Source organism: Rosa rugosa, chromosome 1 (genome assembly GCF_958449725.1).
Source record: "Rosa rugosa chromosome 1, drRosRugo1.1, whole genome shotgun sequence".
NCBI lineage: Eukaryota > Viridiplantae > Streptophyta > Magnoliopsida > Rosales > Rosaceae > Rosa > Rosa rugosa.
Window position 1 is genome coordinate 5,879,743 of NC_084820.1, and position 18,866 is coordinate 5,898,608.

General features: G+C 37.5%; 1 protein-coding gene and 3 long non-coding RNA genes across 7 annotated transcripts; 1 reads left to right on the forward strand and 3 right to left on the reverse strand.

Moving 5' to 3' along the window:
• Positions 1-197: 197 nt before the first annotated feature.
• LOC133714430 (uncharacterized) lies at positions 198-12,978 on the reverse strand. The gene is made up of 3 exons (XR_009848666.1): positions 12,822-12,978; positions 12,627-12,730; positions 198-289 (listed from the first exon to the last, which is right to left on the reverse strand). It is a non-coding gene; the product is annotated as an uncharacterized LOC133714430 (long non-coding RNA).
• Positions 2,024-7,466, forward strand: LOC133727058 (uncharacterized). 4 transcript variants are annotated; one of them, XR_009854997.1, is made up of 13 exons: positions 2,024-2,164; positions 2,344-2,714; positions 2,831-2,880; positions 3,294-3,422; positions 3,502-3,562; positions 3,977-4,047; positions 4,553-4,735; positions 4,923-4,994; positions 5,201-5,426; positions 5,542-5,675; positions 6,284-6,360; positions 6,517-6,589; positions 7,107-7,466. It is a non-coding gene; the product is annotated as an uncharacterized LOC133727058 (long non-coding RNA). The 4 variants fall into 4 exon arrangements; XR_009854994.1 differs by having other exon boundaries at positions 2,040-2,714; XR_009854995.1 differs by having other exon boundaries at positions 2,042-2,714; positions 4,599-4,735.
• Positions 7,783-9,357, reverse strand: LOC133741239 (uncharacterized). Its single transcript, XR_009861739.1, has 5 exons — positions 9,292-9,357; positions 8,861-8,909; positions 8,630-8,732; positions 8,304-8,480; positions 7,783-8,087 (listed from the first exon to the last, which is right to left on the reverse strand). It is a non-coding gene; the product is annotated as an uncharacterized LOC133741239 (long non-coding RNA).
• A 69-nt stretch (positions 12,979-13,047) lies between the features above and the next one.
• On the reverse strand, positions 13,048-14,551 carry LOC133732328 (uncharacterized). Its single transcript, XM_062159891.1, has 3 exons — positions 14,454-14,551; positions 13,338-14,020; positions 13,048-13,083 (listed from the first exon to the last, which is right to left on the reverse strand). Exons 2-3 carry the CDS (start codon positions 14,013-14,015, stop codon positions 13,048-13,050), a joined length of 714 nt encoding a protein of 237 aa, XP_062015875.1. The 5' UTR covers positions 14,016-14,020; positions 14,454-14,551.
• Positions 14,552-18,866: the final 4,315 nt, after the last annotated feature.

Consider the following 18,866-nt stretch of genomic DNA (forward strand, 5'->3'; position numbering starts at 1 on the left):
AAAGTAATACATTTTACAAGCTCAAAAGAGCAACTTGCTTACAAAGTTTTCCACTACAAAAGAATGCTCCAAGTTAACACTTCAGTCATTTACAACAAATGTACATTGCAAAAATAACAAAAAGAGCAAAATTCTGGAATGTTGAACATCCAGCACCAAGGAGCAATCATTTAAATAAGAAAAGCAAGGTCCAGCTAGCACACACTTCACAAGCAAAACAAAGCTCCAACATTTTCTGCTCAAGACAATTCTGGTATCTCACTACCACGTCCACTCATGGACGTCTTTCCTGAAAATCACAACAAAAATATAGGGAATGAGCTTCACAAGCTCAGTAGGTACAACAAAAGATTAGTATAGCAAAGATTCTAATTTAGAATGCCCATAGAAAGGGAGAAGCTAATGGAATTAAACCTTAAAAGTTACTGCTGAAAATCTTTGGAAAGAAAACAATGACACAATTGATATAAGTTATAACAAGGCTCATCTTTATAACAAAGACACAAACTAGCTTAAAACAGTTCCATAAACAACTGAACCAGAAGAGAAGAGTAAACATACACTACTAGAAATTTCCCCATTCCACACTGATCTGAATTAGTCCTCATTGTCCCAATACACACTGATAAGAGTGGGTAATCTCATTAGCCACTATGCAGCCACTAATGAAGAATCAGTCCCCTCTATTGCAGGTGTTATTGGGACAATACACACTGATAAAACAACAGTGGAATAACTTCATCCAATGCAAAGTCAGAATCTAAATCCACACTGATATTAGTGGCTTTGGAATGCCACTGTTATCAGTGGCAAATTTATGAGGTTGGATTAAAAAAATAAGGTGCCAATTGGCACCTCTACATTCTTGTATTGTACCCTGTACTATATTTTAAAATGTATCATACAATAAATATACTAACTAAGAATTTACAGTTGCACCCATCAAAATACAAACATCAAGACTATTCATCCCACAGCTGCAACTCCTTTGATACGGACAGCCTGCACATTATATCAGGCAGTTAGTTCTTATTTTGACAATTACACAGACCAACATCTCAACATATAAAAGACATTACAGTGAAGCTAGAGGTGTCTCTTTGGTTTTGAACATGTAGCATGCAAGGATATAATATATCACTTATATATTACAGAAATTTAGTATTCGAATAAACATAACTACGTTGAAAAAAGAGGTATAAAAAACTGATGAGGGATAGCAGTGCATATCTACATACACACTTCCAATTTCGAACCCTTCTGGTCATGAAAACAATTTGTAGAAAACATAGGAAAATACCTCAGAGCCACACGATATTTCTGACCCAACTTCTCAAGCTCTGCCATTACAACACTAGGCCAATAACCTCAATATACAACACTCTTTACACAACGAAAAAAAAAAAAATTGTTGTGTGATGATGCAAAGTCAATCACACAACATGACTAAGAACCATACGTTGTATAAGGCCATAAAATTTTTGATGTTTTTATGGAGAAGGTGATTCCACAACGCTGGCAAGAGTATTCTGTTGTGTGAAAGGTTAAAAAAAAGGGTGGGAGATTTCCCGCCTAGCTTGACTCAAATTTGTGTCCAAATATGTACTACATTGTACAACATCATGGTTATACCTGTTGTGTGATACTAGGTTGCAATTTATCATACAACAGTTTTTGACTTGTGTTGTATGATTAAATTAGATATTATTGGCAATTCTGGATGTGCCCCCAAATGCTACTCCTTCTACCCCAAAACGTACAATTTCGGAGAACTTATATAGGTCATGGTTTGAGGATCCCACAACGTAAAAACCTTATTTCTGTTGTCTGAATGAAACTTGTTTATAGTAGCACCAAAACCATTGTACATAGCACGGCTGGGCGGGAATTTTCCCTCCTTGGAACCTAAGCTGAAATTTAAGTTGTAGACGATCAGAAAACATATTGGGATGTATTTGTTGTGTGATGCATTAATAAAAAATAAAAAGAGTGTTGGGTTTTGACTTGGACAAATTAATAATGAAACTTTGATTGCCTCCTCCTTCGCGTCCCCGACCTCATCTCCTTATCCAATCTGTGTTTAGAAAAGTTTCCGAAGCTCAACATTCACAGAGAGCTCGACTCAGACCCCCAACAATATCCTCTACAGCGTCGCCACCAATCCGTAACTCCAATTCCCCATTCTCTCAATTTCAATTCTTCATCTTCTTTTGCTTGTCCCCTCTAAATTTCTTCTTCTGCTCCTAATCTTATCCCAAGCCCTAAAAGATCCCCGACAATTTCAGATTTGGGATTCAACGAATTCGTTCTCAATTTCGTTTCTTTGTGTGAATTTCGTGACAGATCGAAGAAAATGGTGACATTTGAGCTCTACATGAGGTCGGAATGTGTCTGACTGAGACTTTGGATGAGATGGTTCAGAACGGGACTCTCAGTCCTGAGCTTGCCATTCAGGTTCTGGTTCAGTTCGAAAAAGGAGACCCGGCCAGAACTCCTCCGTCCAGCCATCTCTCGGCGGCGCACCACCGGCGTTTGACTCATCTTCTCAGCGCCAACATGCCTATGGTGGTGGACCATACATGCACAGATAGTGGGGAGAGATTCGAAATCCAAAAGCCTGAAGCTTTTCCGACGGATTGGCAGCGTTTCCGGCGACTCTGGTCACAATTGTCGATGCGTTTCCTGTCTATATTTTTTTGGCTTCAACCCTCCAGGTTCCAGTTGTTGATGGCTATTCATTTCCTCATCTTACAAAGCAAATGAATGTATTTGTGTACCAAAGAAGAGGGACGAGTGTTTAATAGGGGTTTAGTACACTTTCTTCGTACAGGATTTCACCAGTTGCTATTGAAATGGATTATGCCTTGGGAATTTGTTAGGGTAGGTAATTGTGAGCACTACAGTAATGTATTCAATTTTAGGATCTTGCGTTTTAGAGTCTGTTTTAGCCTCCAATTGACTCCCCTGTTTCCCCTGACTGGTACTATCTGTCTCTTTGTTTTGATCTTATCAATCTTTTTCCATTGCATTTGGGCTTCATTTTATATACAGTAATGATCCATAATTCGGTGTTCTTATTGATTTATGAGGTTCCTTAAACCCATCATAGACTCTGTAGTTTGTAACTTGCTATCAAATCCGTACTGCCATTGATGATTTCTGATATTGATGACACAGCCTTCAGCATAATAGCCTTATAGGTGTTTCAGTTTACTGCAAGACAATCAGTATTAGTTGTTTCGTTTTATGAATTGGGTATCGCTGAAAAAAGTTATGTTCTTTACTGTCGGCAGGTGCATTTGAGATGGCGTGGTTATTAATTATCTCTTCTATGATTGTAATATGGATAGCTTTTCTGTTCAAAATTCTCCATGGTTCATACTCACCTTCCAAGGGTGCTTTCTTGAATGATTCTAATAATGGTGGGTGGTCTGCACGAGCTTTGTATTTTACAAGGTGCTTTTTGACTATTGGTTTAGTATAATGTGTTTATGATATCAGGTGGCAGTGCCAAGAAGAGAAATGTGTTGCTGGTTGTTTCCCACCCAGATGATGAGTCCATGTAAGCATAGCTTTACAAATTGCTCTATCATGATTTTTACTCCAATTGGCTTTGGTTGTAGCTGACTTCAGCTGAGTTTCTTTCTAGTCTAATTTTTGTTGGGGCTATTGAATGTTGGGATGGTATGAAGGAGAATTTCTCTTCATCATATAAACTTCATATTGCCTCTTATTCCCTTCGATGTTGATGTCTGCATATATTGCCAAACTTGATTGTTGTCCTTGTAATTAACACCACTAGGTCACCTGAATGGAAAAGAAGGTCTAATTTGATTCCTAGAAACCCTTTTTCTCCAGTACAATTGTTTAGCTTTTGTGTTTTGAGAGAGAAAATCTGTTATTGGTGACAGAATTGGTAATTTGATCCATAGGATTCTTTTATATCATGTTAAAATTCTTTATCGCATTTACGCAGGTTCTTCACTCCAACAATAAACTACCGCACTTCAAGAGGGCATTATATTCACATCTTATGCTTGTCAATATGTAACACTCTTTCATCCCTATATATCTGCATCCTTTTAAATTGAGTGGCATAAACTGGGCTATTAAACTCTTCCCTTCTCCTTTTTGGTATTTTTGTTAAATTTTTATCTCTATATAACTTAAGCCATAAACTTTCTCAGATAAAAAAATGTTGTGCTATTTTTTCTCTTAATAGCCTTGAACTAAGAACTGTTACACTTAAGTAAGTAGGTTAGTGTAATGTAATTTGTTTGGCATTCCCATGTGCCCATGCCTTGTTTGTGAATGGTTATTTTGCTTTGATATTTCAAGTGTATCAAATTTACAAGCACAAAATTTGGACCTTTTCGTGACGATAGTTAAGGTCAAATGACAAGAGAGTTGATGAAAATAAATATATTGTAGTAAGGTCTTCATTGGTTTAGGACTTTTAACAGTACTTAAATCTTCTTATTTAAAGCATCTTTTCTTTTGAGTATCCAAAAGATAATTTATAGGGATCGTGGGCTATCTCTCTTTTTTTAAGAACACGTTTTCAAGCCAAGCTGATCAAGACTGTTAAATGATGTCAGTCGCTGTGAGATTGAGTTGAAGATGTCATCTGAACGTGTCCAACTCAGTTATCCAAAACCAGAAAGAGTACAAATAGCAGAGGAGGCAGGTGATAATGATGATGGAGAAAAAGGAATAGATGCCGAGTGTTGGCACGGTATGTGTTCATTTGCCAAGCATCTTATTACAATGTCAATACAATCAACTCACTCTTTCTGGTTTGCCTAGTTATATTGCCAATACAATCAATATATACATAAATATGCTAAACATCACAACATGTAATTACCCATTTTTCAAGTTTCATACTGATTCTAATTAATGTTTTTATGCTTATTTGTTAGGCTCAGTGAAATATTTCAACAGGGCAGGCTAATTGCTGAAACAGACATTGCCAGACTCCATTTAAATTCACTGTAAGTAGTATGCAGTTTGCAACGAGTAACATGAAATAAATTAGCCTTATTTTTATTAATGTTATGCTTCAGAACTTGAATATTCTGCGTGCTTTAATTTGACATTGTATCTTCAGTTGTTCTGACAATTCTTTGTTCCACCTTCAACATTTGCGTTATACTTGGTGCCTTGTTGCTGTTGCTGATATTATCTTGTTTGAGATAAGCCTACAAGCAAGCTCAACGAAACAAGTCCAGAAGGCCGGTGTAAGATTGATCTGCCGCTGCGTATTTGTGAAATGCTTGGGATGCTTACCATGAAGAATGAAGAGGCATATAGTGGATGCCTTGTAATGTCACTACGTCAGGGTATATTTAAAGGCATGAATTCTCATTTCTATCCTTTCCTCGAAGAAGCTGTAGACTCAGTTGGGTTTTTGACAAGCATCAAAGGTAAAATTGAGTGTTGATTTTGAAACATATATAGTGCTTCTTAAATGTTTTTTTTGTTTTCGGGTTTTGTTATGCTGTTTGATGACTCGATTTGTATATGTTGTTTTGTTTTCAGGAAGCGGATAAGGAGAAGCAGAAGAGGGAGTCTGAAAAAATGGGAGATGCCATGAAATCTTTGGAGAACAGAACCTTGGATTCGAAAGGGAGATTGATATCCTTGTTGCTTTGGATGAGATGAAGTCCATGAAGGTAGATGCCTCAGTAGTTGTTACCAGGTGTCGAGGTCATGAACTTTTATGCTTTATGACTTGAATAATTGTGTAGTTTCATAGTGAATTTGTTTGTGTTTCACATGAGTTTCTGGCTTGTAGTTGAAATTTCTTATCTTCTATGGATTGTGAATTGATTAATCAGGTTGAGTGAGACCTATTATATTTATACTTCTCTTTCTCACTGTTATTTACCTGTTTAAACCAGAAAAGTGGGTAAATCAATTGGTAGATCTGTTCTGAATGCCGCCAGTTCGCTTTGCAATGATTTTTGATTTTCAATGATCAATCCATATGGATTTGCATAATTCTGGGAAGAAAAACTGCAGTAGAAAGAATAATCAACTTGGTGCTTCATATATGTATCTCAGTAATTGTGCACATGTCCCAAACTTCTTCAGTTCATAGATTTGCGACTAGTCAAACACATCCAATTTACAGTTTTATGATAGAAAGTTAGTTAAGCAAACAATTATCTGCATCAAACAATCTGTTTTCTTTTTTATTTATTTATTTACTATATGCTTTGTTTGTCTTGTCAAATATCTCAATCTTTAGTTTCTTATGATTCTATTAACACTTGTACAGTTCTAGCATCCAATTTCTGCTTGGTTGAACCGTTTGCTACACTTGCAGTTTCAGAGGCTCTTTCCGAGGATTTGCAGGTTAGACAATTAATTGCTATCTTATGCTTGTTATTGTTTAAATTAAACAAACTGAGAATTTCTTCTATCAACCTTTACCTTCTCTGTGCTCTGTATGTGGTACATTTGATCTATGGTGGGTTTGATCTCAATGTTTGGAAATGAAACTTCTTATAGGTGGGTCTATGAAGGAGTCATTGATGATCGTTATGGTGAATGTTTCATTGCTGAGAACAAATCTCTTCAAAAGGTATTGTCTGCTCTAAATGTGAAATAGATCAGCTTTCCATTGTACCTTGATACTTGTGCCATCTCCAACTTGCACATATGGTGCATTAAGCTGAAGGTAGTATAGTGGAATTCTTAATATCTTTTTTGATTAGCTTATGCACTATATTAGAAACTTTAGCCTAGTAATTTGGTCTTTGGATATCTAATTATCTATAATACAAAACTTTGTTTCTTGACTACTTTTTCTATATAGGAAGGCATCGATCCTTAGGCATTATCTTTAGTCTTTGGTATTATTCCCTTTAATCGATGGTAATTAATAATATACCCTAGGCATCTTATAAGCTTTCATATATTTACACCGACCTTGACGGTCTGTTCTTCTCATTTCATGGTGGTTAATAGATAGAACAAATATGCATGGACCAACCACTGCAATTAACTCAATTTGTTACTTAATGGCTTTCAAACTTTGACTATCGCTTAGTGTAATATTGGTGTGGTAATCTGCATAGATGTTGTTTATGTCCATGCAGTGGGAGAGGAGAGGCAACAGTCAATATACCCAAGCAGACATAGATATGATGCGAAATGAATTGGCAAAGTATGTCGTGAAGGAGTATGTGTAGAAGCTAAAGGAAAGCATAAGAGGAAGTAGGTTGTTGCTGAAGGAAAGCATCATTTTTGTGCTTCTCTGCTGGCACAATATTCATGCACTGTGTGGCATGTTTTGTAACAAATAGTTTGTATTTGTATCAGCTTTTGATGTCCCAAGTAGATGGGCATGCATTTGAATGTTTTTACACTTTCAATGTTGGCTTGGATGATTGAGAAATTCTCTCTTTTCACATTTGAATGCGTTTCTTCAAATAGTATCAGTTGGATTACTTATTTTATAGATTCCAATGTCTTTTCTTTACAGTTAGTCACTGTTTATTAGGTAAAATGGAGCATTATTATCAATGCACAAAATCCAGAAAAGACGATTATCACACAACAGAATTTCTAAAGTTAATAATGTTGTCTGAAGTAACAATTTGGATGTTCACACAATGAATCCTTATATAACATGCAACGGTTCTAACAAACATACGTTGTCTGATTTACAATCACACAACTGTAATAACTAGAATACGTTATCTAAAACTAACACACAACAATAAAATTTCCAAAAGTGAAGTGTGAGGATAACTCATACAACAGATAAAATAAAATGCAGTTGTCTGATTGCCTTTCATACAACGGCTCGGAAACAACTTTCGTTGTGTGAATGATGCCAATGACATGTGCAGCATGACCGCGCGGCAACTGTGGCTGCCATCTGCCGAGAGAAGGCACATCGGTTTTAACCAAATAAGTATTGTTTGTTTGTGATTCACACAACGGGTTTCCACCGTTGTGCGATTTTTAATCACACAACGCTCCGATACACAACGGAGATCGTCCAAATCACACAACGAATTTGGTCCGTTGTCTGTTTGCTTTTTTGGCCTAGTGCAATCTGATACAAGGAGTGCCTGTATATTTAAAAGACAGATAAACTTAGAGAAAAATAAACCCCAAAAAAAAATGTAACATTCCCATGAAATTTGTATCAAAACTGACATTCCCATGCATTATCTATCAAAACTAACATTGCCAATTTCTCTAAATCATTCTTGTTATAAAGCTATACATTCATAACCAATTCCTAAGAAACACTAAACATTAATACAAGTAACTCTAAGACTCACACTTTGCATGTGGGCAGTCCATCATTCCCTTCTCTAAATGCAACTGCAGAAAGTGAACAAAAAACAATTATATTGCCCAATACAGAAAATTGTAACGAGCTATCGCTTACACATGAAACAATCTGCACACACCTCTTCTTTGAATAAAGCCTTCAGCAAGAAGGATATGACTTGAAGCTGGATATCTATGAGAAAGAGTTAGAGATCGTTGAGCTCAATAAGAAGTAGTGCTACTTGCTAAGAAAAAAAAAAAAAGTAAAGTAGTTGTGCTACATGGTGCGCAAGGTTTCAGAGATAAAGCATACTAATGAAGATAAAGCATTGACCTTTGAAGTGTCCCAATACTTAGCCTTCTCAAGATATATGGCATTGCTCAACTCTCTACATTGAAACTAAATTTCATTTGTTGAACACAGTTACCCTTCATATCTGCATTGACACAATACAACTTTTATTGATCAACTCAAATAGAATCTAAATCCTTTAAAAGCCAGAATAGCGTCCAACAAGTCTACAATATGCATGACTCAAGCTGCTAACAAACTAAAGCTTCTTACTCAAAGGTGGAATAGGTGAGAAAATGATCAGAGAGACGGTCATCCGAGGCTGCAAAACCAGAACAAAACAATTAGAATGAAACCAAAGCAGATGAGATATGGTAGCTGTCAACTGAGATCCGAATTCAAAATCAACCAGAGTTACCCATTAACTTATTCAAACTATGTTTAGAAACATAGTGATTAACTAATAATTATGCATATACATATCTCTCTCTCTCTCTCACTCTCTCTATATATATACACACACACACACACACACACACACACTACTTATGAAGCACTAAATGCAATAGATCTTTCCTTTCCTTACCTTTTGTAGAATCCTCCAAAACTCATTTACATTTCACTCTATTACAGACTCCAATGAGCATTCATGTTTCTAATTAAAGAGCACATAATACAAGCATATTAACTTAACAGGAAAATACCTTCCATGCAAGCTAAACTCCTGCCAAAATAATAGGTAGGTGTGGCCGGCACAAGAACTTCTTCGCCTGCCATTCGTAAAACAATTTAGAGAGAATTTTACAAAAAGAACCCCTAAATCATATACAAACTAAATATCAGAATACTTATATCTAATACTTTAGATAATTGTTAGACTCTAAAAGTAATTAAAAATGAAGAAAGAAGATAATCTACAATCCCTTAAATATTAATTCCACATTTAAAGTCATAACACCAAATCATACATTCTTTATGATTTAATAAGAAAGCTGGTAACTAATTTCAAACTGTACAAACTTGCAGCAAACATAGATGGCATCAGGAAAAAAAAATGAACAATAAATTTACCAAATAACAGTTGAAGTCCAATCTATCTCCAAGAGAATTTGTTTTGCTACAAAAACAACCCTATAAATAAGCACTCACAAGGAATATCAATGCAATCCTGCAAAATCCAAAGCATTTGGTAAATAAATTACACACGCAATGCACAAACAGTACTAGTTCAGATCCATTCACAGTTCGAAAACAGCAACAAAGCTCAAAGCTCTACCTTACTATATAAAAAACACTATCCATAGTACTCCAAGGTATAACTTTAGCAAACTAAGGTTTCAGATTGGAATAGCAAGCACAAATAATGAGTTCATTTTTTTTTTTTTATAACATATAATTATATAGATAAAAATATAAAATGTATTAGAAGAGCAGATATACTCAAAATATAGATAAAATGTTCAACAAGAAATCAAAAATGAGTTCTTAGAAAGCTGAAAAACAACCAAACTGCAAAACAGCAACAGTCAACCACATATTCAAACTCACTGCCACTAAGTAACCAAAACTGCAATTCAAACAATCAAACCCAAACTGCAATTCAGAGTCAAAAGACTCAAAACACAAACCCAAACTACAAAACTCAGCCAAACTGCAAGTCTGCAATTTAGAGTCAAAACACATATACAAACTGCAATTCATGAATCACAAACCCAGAAGCATCAAAACAACCAAACTCAATACATCAAAACTGCCTAATTCATGAATGCCAAACCCAGAAGCATCAAGCATATTCATTATTCATTAAATCCAACACGCCTAATCAACCAAACTCAATATATCTAATTCAAGGCAGTAACTTACCCAGTTCAATTTCTGAATCGCACCAAGAACTCGAAGGCAACCAGTTGAAGACTTGAAGGTGAGGCTGACGAGCTCGATACTTCAAAATGAAAACCCAGAAATTCATGAAAGAGTGAGAAATCATGGAGGGAATTAAAACCCACAACAAATCGATTCAAAAATCAAGACCAAGAAATTCAACTTACCCAGAAATTGAAGACTTCTCAATCGGACAAAGGCGAGGCTGGAGCTGGAGCTAGAGAGGAGTCAGAGGACAGAGGAGAGCCAGAGGGGGCAAAACAGAGCCACAGAGCGGCGACTTCGTCGTTTTAAAATTTGAACTCAGACGTCGTTTAAATAATTTGATAAATAGAAAAAGAGAGTACCTTTCTACGAAGATATTCATCGGGGATGTCGAACTCTTCCGATCTCGTCGGCCCTATACCCGACCTAAGCTTCGGCCGAGAATGGTCTGGATCCAGAAGACGGTGTTGACGAACCCATCACTTGTTGATAGCGCCGGTGATGACGACTTCCATATCGAACCGTTTGGTGTCTTGATCGGTGTCTGATCTGGTCATATCGGAGTTCGATCTATGTGCGATGGAGGAAGAGAGGCGGAAGAGAGAGAAAGAGGAATTGACGAAGGGAAAAGTGAGGGCGTGAGGCTATCAGAAAGTGTTTATATCGCGTTAGGGTTCCTGACTTATAGCCAAAACGACGTCGCACTTACCTCTTCGGTTTTTGACACCGATGATATTTGGAATAATAATATGTTAGGGTCACTATTGTCATTAAAATAATAATATGTTACATGTACTGTATACATTAGACACTGATGATCAGTGACATTCAAAAACAAACCCACTGACTGTTTATATCAGTGTGAAACTATTCATTTATCACACTGAAGATTTTTAGTGGCAAAAAAAGAGGTGCTAATGGGGAAATTTCTAGTAGTGATAAAACCAAAACTGTCCTGGTAAACCTTCAGATATGTTGGGACAAGTAAAACTCGTCTTAAATCCCAACGAAATCCTTGAAAATCCATCTTTTTCCAGTTAGAGCCCATTGCTCGTATTAAGGCCACCGAGCACACCCCGTACAAGCGGATCCTGATCAGGTTTTGGGTCTTTCACCCTAGGGAGGCACAATCCCTACTTAACTTTTCCCGAGCCTAACCAAATAAAACGATTTCAAATCCAAAATTCTTTCCAGAAACCTTTTGTCTCTCCAACCAAACTGAACAGTCAAAAGAGTTCCGATAAGAACTTCAAATCTCTTTTCTTTTCAAATTCAATAGAGTTCTGCCAAGATAAGGTTTAAAATTGAACTCTCAGATAAAATGAGAGAATAGTCAAAGAATGAAACTTGTTTCCAAATACTCTCATGAATGGAAACTTAACAGCTTTTGCCAACAAAACAAATTCGAAATCAGTCCAAAACAACAATCTTTTGAATAACATCCCTTACTTGTTGTAAACATAATTGAAAAGAACAAATCCTTTTTTTTTTTTTCAGACAATACTTTCAGTTAAAAGAGAAGGTGATTAAGCATAAAGTATAGACAAGGCTCTAATGGGAAAATTACTGTTTGGATGAAACAGATTGTAAGTAAGGAAGGCGTTGATTCAAAACCTTAGTAAAAATATATTTGTTAACAATCACCTTCAATAGGTACACTTGAACCTGCAGTAGCTATATGTATAAATCCTTAGCTACATAGCATTAAAAGAGGAGAACAACATCAAAATATAGTTCTTGTGTGAACTTTGAAGAATATAGCACAAAAACTAGTTCCATGTTGATGTCCAAAAGCCAAGAATAAAGATAAATAAAAAAACGAAGAGCACAACTGCTCCTTCATTCAAATCAGTGACTAAACAACATGAGAAAATTGGGAGAGAAAGAGAGATGCTTCCAAATATCATTGTTAAAACTTTTGCTCAAAACCTAATTCAGATAAAACTGAAAGAACAGAGGTAATGATCATAAGAAACAAGGCATCATTAATTCATGTCAAAACAAAGAAATCAAAGCTGCACGAAGGGAAAGCATTCCCTAACAAACAAGATTTCCACTTACAAATCAAATAATACCCAAAACAATTGGTAAAGAAAACATTCCAAAGCAATCACACTCACTACGTACACACCAGATTAGAAACTAAGCTATAAGAAAGTTTTGTTTTCCCTACCTCAAGCCTTAGTTCAGCGGCTAACAAAACCCCAATCCACTGCTACAAGCGGCAACCCAAATCAAAATGCCAATACCCACTCGATAATCAACAATTCCAACCACCTAAACCAAATTTTCGACAAAATTAAACCCAAAATCAAAGAAAGGCAGAAACAGAAGGAGTGGGTTTTAGAAGATGGAAAATTCGACTTACTAGAGATAGCTGCAAGTAACCAAGGAATTCAATTCGAGGTCGGTGGGTTTCACAGCAATCTCTCTGAAGCTATTGGAAAAGTGTAGATTTTGACCTTTGGGTGAGTGAATGGAGGTCAGTCTTTGAGGCAAAAGAAGCGGTGGAAGAGGAAGTAGGCATGATGTTTCTCGTTGAGAAAAAGAAGAAAGGCACAGGAATGAAGGAGTGAATAGCACGTGTTGTCTCATTAGATTGTGACTGAAAGCTTTCTAAACAGATAAGTCTAAAACAAATAAAGTAAATAACCAACTATAGAGATAAAACTCTGAAATAAAACCAAAGCCTAGTCAGAAAACAAAACACACAAAAGAGAAGGACAAAGAAACAATGCGGTAACCTAGCCTATTTCTTAAGTGAGATCGTCACAGTACGATAAGCAACATCCAAACCATAATTACTCTTGATCTCATCAGCTATATCAATTGGCTTTTTGTTTGGATTGGCACGAATCTTATCAAGCACAATAGACTTGACAACCTTGGATTCCATCATCTTACTCTTCTGCAAACGAATCACACCATGACAAGTGTGAACATTAACCAACCTTTTAATCATAAAGAAACCATTAGCCCTACATAAATAAGCCTTCACCAGCCAATTGCAGCCTTGAGAATGTTTCTTAGAACACTGAGCAATAACACGAACCTTGTCATTTCTAACAAACTCATATGAAAAGCCAATTTCTATAGCATACTTACGTAGCTTATCCCTAAACTCAACAACCCCACCCTCAAACTTTTGGCCTTCAGAATGAATATAACTCTCCCAACCTTTCGTCATATAACTCTTCGGTGCCTCTGCCCTATAACACCCCAAATAATCATTCTCCTCAAGCATGGTACTAGAATCCTCACACACTGTATTACTCACCACACTTTCACTAATAGAAGGCAAATCAGTCACAAACACTTCAACAAAATCAGAATTGTAACGAACCAAATTCCTAAAAATCATTCTCATATCAACTTCACTCTCTAGAAAACATGAAGTAGAATCCGGAGGAATAATGTACCTCAACATGAAATTGCCTTGAATCAAATCCGGAAAACGAGAGCGTATGGAATTGCATAGGTCAACAAACGACCAATTATGCAACAATGGAACTGTCGCTGCTTCACCAGAATAAATAAACTTGACAACATAGCTAGTATCCATAACAACTGCACAAGAATAAAACAAATCACTATCCATGTCACTACTAAGGAAATCAACAGAATCAACACAAACAAGTCACTGCCAAATCCATGTCACTACTAAGGAAATCAACAGAATCAACACAAACAAGTCACTGCCAAAGTAACCGTTAATGCCTGAACAGAAGAACAACATCATACTCGCAAAATAAATGATAATTCCTGAACAAAACAGCAGTAATAAAAATGTAACTGGCCATGTCACTGATAAAAAAATCACAGTATAGAACAAATATAGTACAGCAATAGCACAAAACATCATCAACAATTCAACATAGCACTGAGTTCGACGAAGGAGAAGAAAACAGTAATCCAAAACGAACAATTCAACAATTTAACACAAACAACAAAAATACACTGCAAAATCCAAAACGAACAAATTCACAGAGAGAAGGCTTACCGATCAAATCAGAGAAAACCAGAGAGAGGAAGAAATAGAGAGACTGTAACTAAGCACTGAGTCAACGAAGAAGAAGAACACAATAACGTGATCAAGACAAACACCAACGAAGCCAGAGATCCAGAAAAAGAGAAAAGACCTGAGGAAGCTCCAAAACCACTTTCAGATCGTCGCAGAGGCACAAAGAGAAATCGGAAGCTTCCGACGGAGAGGGCAGCGAAGAAAGAATCTCGGAAAGAGATCTCCGATCAAATCGAATCGGAAGCTTTCTGATCAAAGGAGAGAGAAAATTTGAGCTCCACGATTTTGAAATGGAAGGTTATAAAGGTTTATTACCTTAGGGGCAGAATCAGAATGATAAAAATTAAAAACTGACCTTTTTTAACATGACCTCATTATTCATAAGGACTAAACTAATATTAATAACAATTTACAATGGACCTTCTTATCAAGTGGGAAACTAGGTGACCTTATTATCATTTCACTCTCTAAAGTGACATTTTCCATCATTTCCCTTTTATTTTTCTTTAAATTTCATATTATACTAACATATATAGTTGGTTAATCTCTATGTTTGATAATAGTCAAGTTAGTTGTAATTTCCTTTTCTCTTTCGGAAAAAAAAAAAAAAAAAAGTCAAGTTGCTCCTCTCCCGTGATGTGGTTAATTTAATATATAGAAGTCTACAAGAAAATACCAGAAAATTGCACAGACGAACAACTTATTGAACAAGAATATTCTGGAGTGGAAATTGCTTAGAACAAGGAAGGAAAGTGAAGGTAAGGAATTTATAAGGGCAAACTAGTTCTAGCTGAGTTTGACCGAATGAAATCGATCAAGCAACACTTAATTAACAGGGGACGATTGAGGAACCATCATAATGATGACTCTGATAAAGAAGAAGATTCATATTGTTTTGTTCATTCCAAGGCAGTGTAATATCCTTCAGAGAAAAGTTGTTTGGCTCCACAGCTTCAAACCCTAAAAATGAGTGGACTGGCGATGTCCCTGATCGACCATGCCAGTACATGGAGTAACCAGATGTCCTTGCAGAACAGAAGAAGCAACATTGTTTGAGCAATTCTTAAAATCAATGGAAGCAAAAATGTTGTTGACAAAAGTTTTGTTAATACTGTAGTTCTCCGACTTCTCCCCCATTGAACCGAACTTGTCCACGTTTCCAAAATCACTGGGCTGCAAAATCCCCCATGGATGATGAACATTAATACTATGATGATCATCAATCGTACTATTAGTCCCAGACTCCCAGTACCACTTTGAAAATTAGGGTACTGAAAAGCCCTGGTACCATTGTATATTGACCGTCATTAAAACCTTTAAACATTTCAGTGCCCGATGAATTTTTCATTGAGCTCAAGAGGGTTCCAATTACTGATGTAGTAAGGCTGATCGATAAGTTCAGATTTATATCCCTCAAGTTTCTGATCCAATTTGTGTAGCGTGGAGTTCACGAAACTAGATAAATCCTTCAAGGCCTCTCCGGACGGATAACTTATCTAGTGCCTCACCACAATTTTTCCCACTGTCAAGCTTCATCTTTTTCTTGGGATTCAAGTAGTCTGCGAGATTGAGGTAACCATGCAGACCTGCGATTTGCATTGCGCGGATAGGTCTTTCGCCTTCCTCTTCAATGTCGATGAACAATTGTTGAAAGATTTTTTTCTCGATAACAACTTTTGTTTATCTGTTTGGTGAGCACTCGACTTTGGTGTTTCCGAGATAGCCATATATAGTTAGCCTTTTCAATTAGCACAGTACGTATATGACAATGGCTTTCTTTATCGAAATACACAGAGAAGATTGTCGAAAAGGTTCACCCCTCACCATATATGGAGGGGTTTATGCGGACATATATGTATTAGGAACGATTTGATGCTGCTTTCTACAAGATTTCTTTGGGATTTTGTAAGATTTTCTTTATCTTTTTGTGATATTACAAGCGGCCGGTTTGAGCAACTAATTTTTCTTGGGAGGTTAAGAGGAAACCCTATATTTAGGGCATTACACAAAGTCGTAAGCAGCCTATTAATAAAACTGGAGATTAAAGAACCCTATGACTCTGGAAATATGTAAATCTATAACAATCTGGTATAATCTCTTCGTTTTTTTTTTTTGTTGTGCCCTGATTTGAATACTCAAATATTTGATTGAGATCATTGTGGACCTATGAATGGCACTCATCACACCACTGAATTTCAATCATATGTGTATCGTAGTAGATTGATGAGTGAGTTGAGCTAGGTTGTTCAATGCTCAGTGGCTCATGCCAGGACTAAAATCATAAAACACATGGAGTGGTTGGTTGATCTAGCTACCTAGCTCACTTATCATGCATATGATGATTGCCTGCAGATTGGGATCGTGAGCCACATGGGGATGAACTGGATGCTTGTGATTGGTTATTAAATCGTCGTTTAGTATGAATTGTCATGGGGAGCGATCATACATTCATGATCCAACCATTGACGTTTGACTTCAAATGAATAACTAGGGTTTGGTGTAGGTTTCGAGAATTTTTCAACTAGAAGCTCCATCACGGAGGCGAAGAAATCTTTAGGTACAGAAGAAGACTTAAAAGTATGTGAGGGAAGATATATCAAATTTCGAATTTTTGATCATAAAGCTTAGAATATGGTTTCTCTTAATGGGTAATAATTAATAAATATATATATAATTTTTTTAGAGAAATAGTCAACTAATATTGAAATTTAGCAAAATTACATATAATGACCCACTCAGTAAAGCTGTCAGATAGAGTCACTACCAAAATAATTCGACCTTTTTAAGGAACTAATAAGCACATCCAAAAGCTACCCTAAACCCTTAAAAATGCTCTGCCCTAGCCGCCGCTTGCTAGGCTTCCAATGGCGCTCCCTTGCGCCAATCGTACAGCTAAGCGGCTCTGCCTTTTCGCCTAGAGAGGGGAAGAAGGTGCGCTGCCCAAATGGCATCGTGAACCGGCCTATACAGGCTGAGCCCGTGCGCCGATCTCCAAAGAACGCAACTGCTTTGCGTCCGATAACTGGTATTGGGCAATACAAAGGGGGGACTGCAGATTTGTACTCCGACTTGGTGAAAGCTCGAGCGATTGCTTGCAGTGATGGGCTCTCCCGGTGTTGGGAGGTGTCGGTGGGGGGTACAGCTTTCCATTACATGCTTGCGGTGATGAGCTGCCCTGCTGATCCAGGTCGGCTCCGACCACGCAGAGGACGGTTGAAAGAGCCTGACGGCGGGCATGCAGGGTTGAAGGAGATCGGCTTTTGTCGATTGGTGGATGAGACGAAGGATCGTTTCTGTTCCTGGAACAAGGTGGCGGCGATCTGGCTTCTAAAGGCAGTGGTGGGCCGGCTCTAACTTGCAAGAGCGATGCAGTTCGCGTTCCGTCGGGGGCGTCTCAAGGTGGACGAAAGTCTTGCTGATTCTCGGTGTTGGATTAGAGTATTGCGAGATCTGCATTCGGTCGTGAATCCGGGTCGGAGAAGAGATGGCCTGCATCTTGTATGTGCGGCAGAGGTGGAGGCCGTGACAGTGATCGGAGCAGGAGTGGGTATGCTCATTCTGGGTTGGGTGCCAAGATCAGTTTCGAGGCCCAACTCGATTGGGTGGCCCAAATCTGCTATATGGCCCAGGTCAAGTTTGCAGCCCAATTCTGGGAGGCTTTGGGTGCCTAGATCATTTTGGGTGCTCAAAACAGATTGGGTGTCACGATTGTGGATTGTGGCCCAAGTTTGGACCAAACAGGCGGGCTCCGGCTTACTAGGGTTTCGGTTATGGGATCCTAGTGGAGGGTCTGGGCTCATAAGGCTTTTCTTTAGCCTTCCTCTTAAGTCTTTTATGTATTGTAAGATCCTGAATTTTGAAGTTAGTCAAATTTTATTTTTGAGCTTGGAAATGGAAAGTAGAGGTCACCACGAGTTCGCAGCATTTTTCGGTGAATTTTTCAGGTTCCCGAGCTATTTTTAAGGAATTTTTTAAGTTTGGATGCAAAGTACATTTTGTGGTGACGTGGCTCCTTCCTATTGGCCAAAGAGTTTACTTAGTGACCAACGTGTCAGTATCAAGCCCATGAGTCATGTTGACATTTGTCAAGTGGAAGGAAGAAAGGTGATGGAAGCTTGACAAGTGTCACAAGCTTCTTGGTGGTTTATTAAGAGTTAGACATTTGGCTCATTTCCATTGGTTCTCTTTTCCTATAAATAGGGACCAGCCCCATCTCCAGTACATATTCCCATTTTGCCGAGAGGCTCTCTCTCTACTTTGTTTCTCTCTCTAGTTTCTCTCTCTCTAAAACTTCGGCGGATCATAACTTTTGATCCGTAACTCCGATTCAGGATCCGCGAAAAGCTACGGATTCGTCTTGATGTCCTCTTTCTATCCATAGAGGTTTGAGTG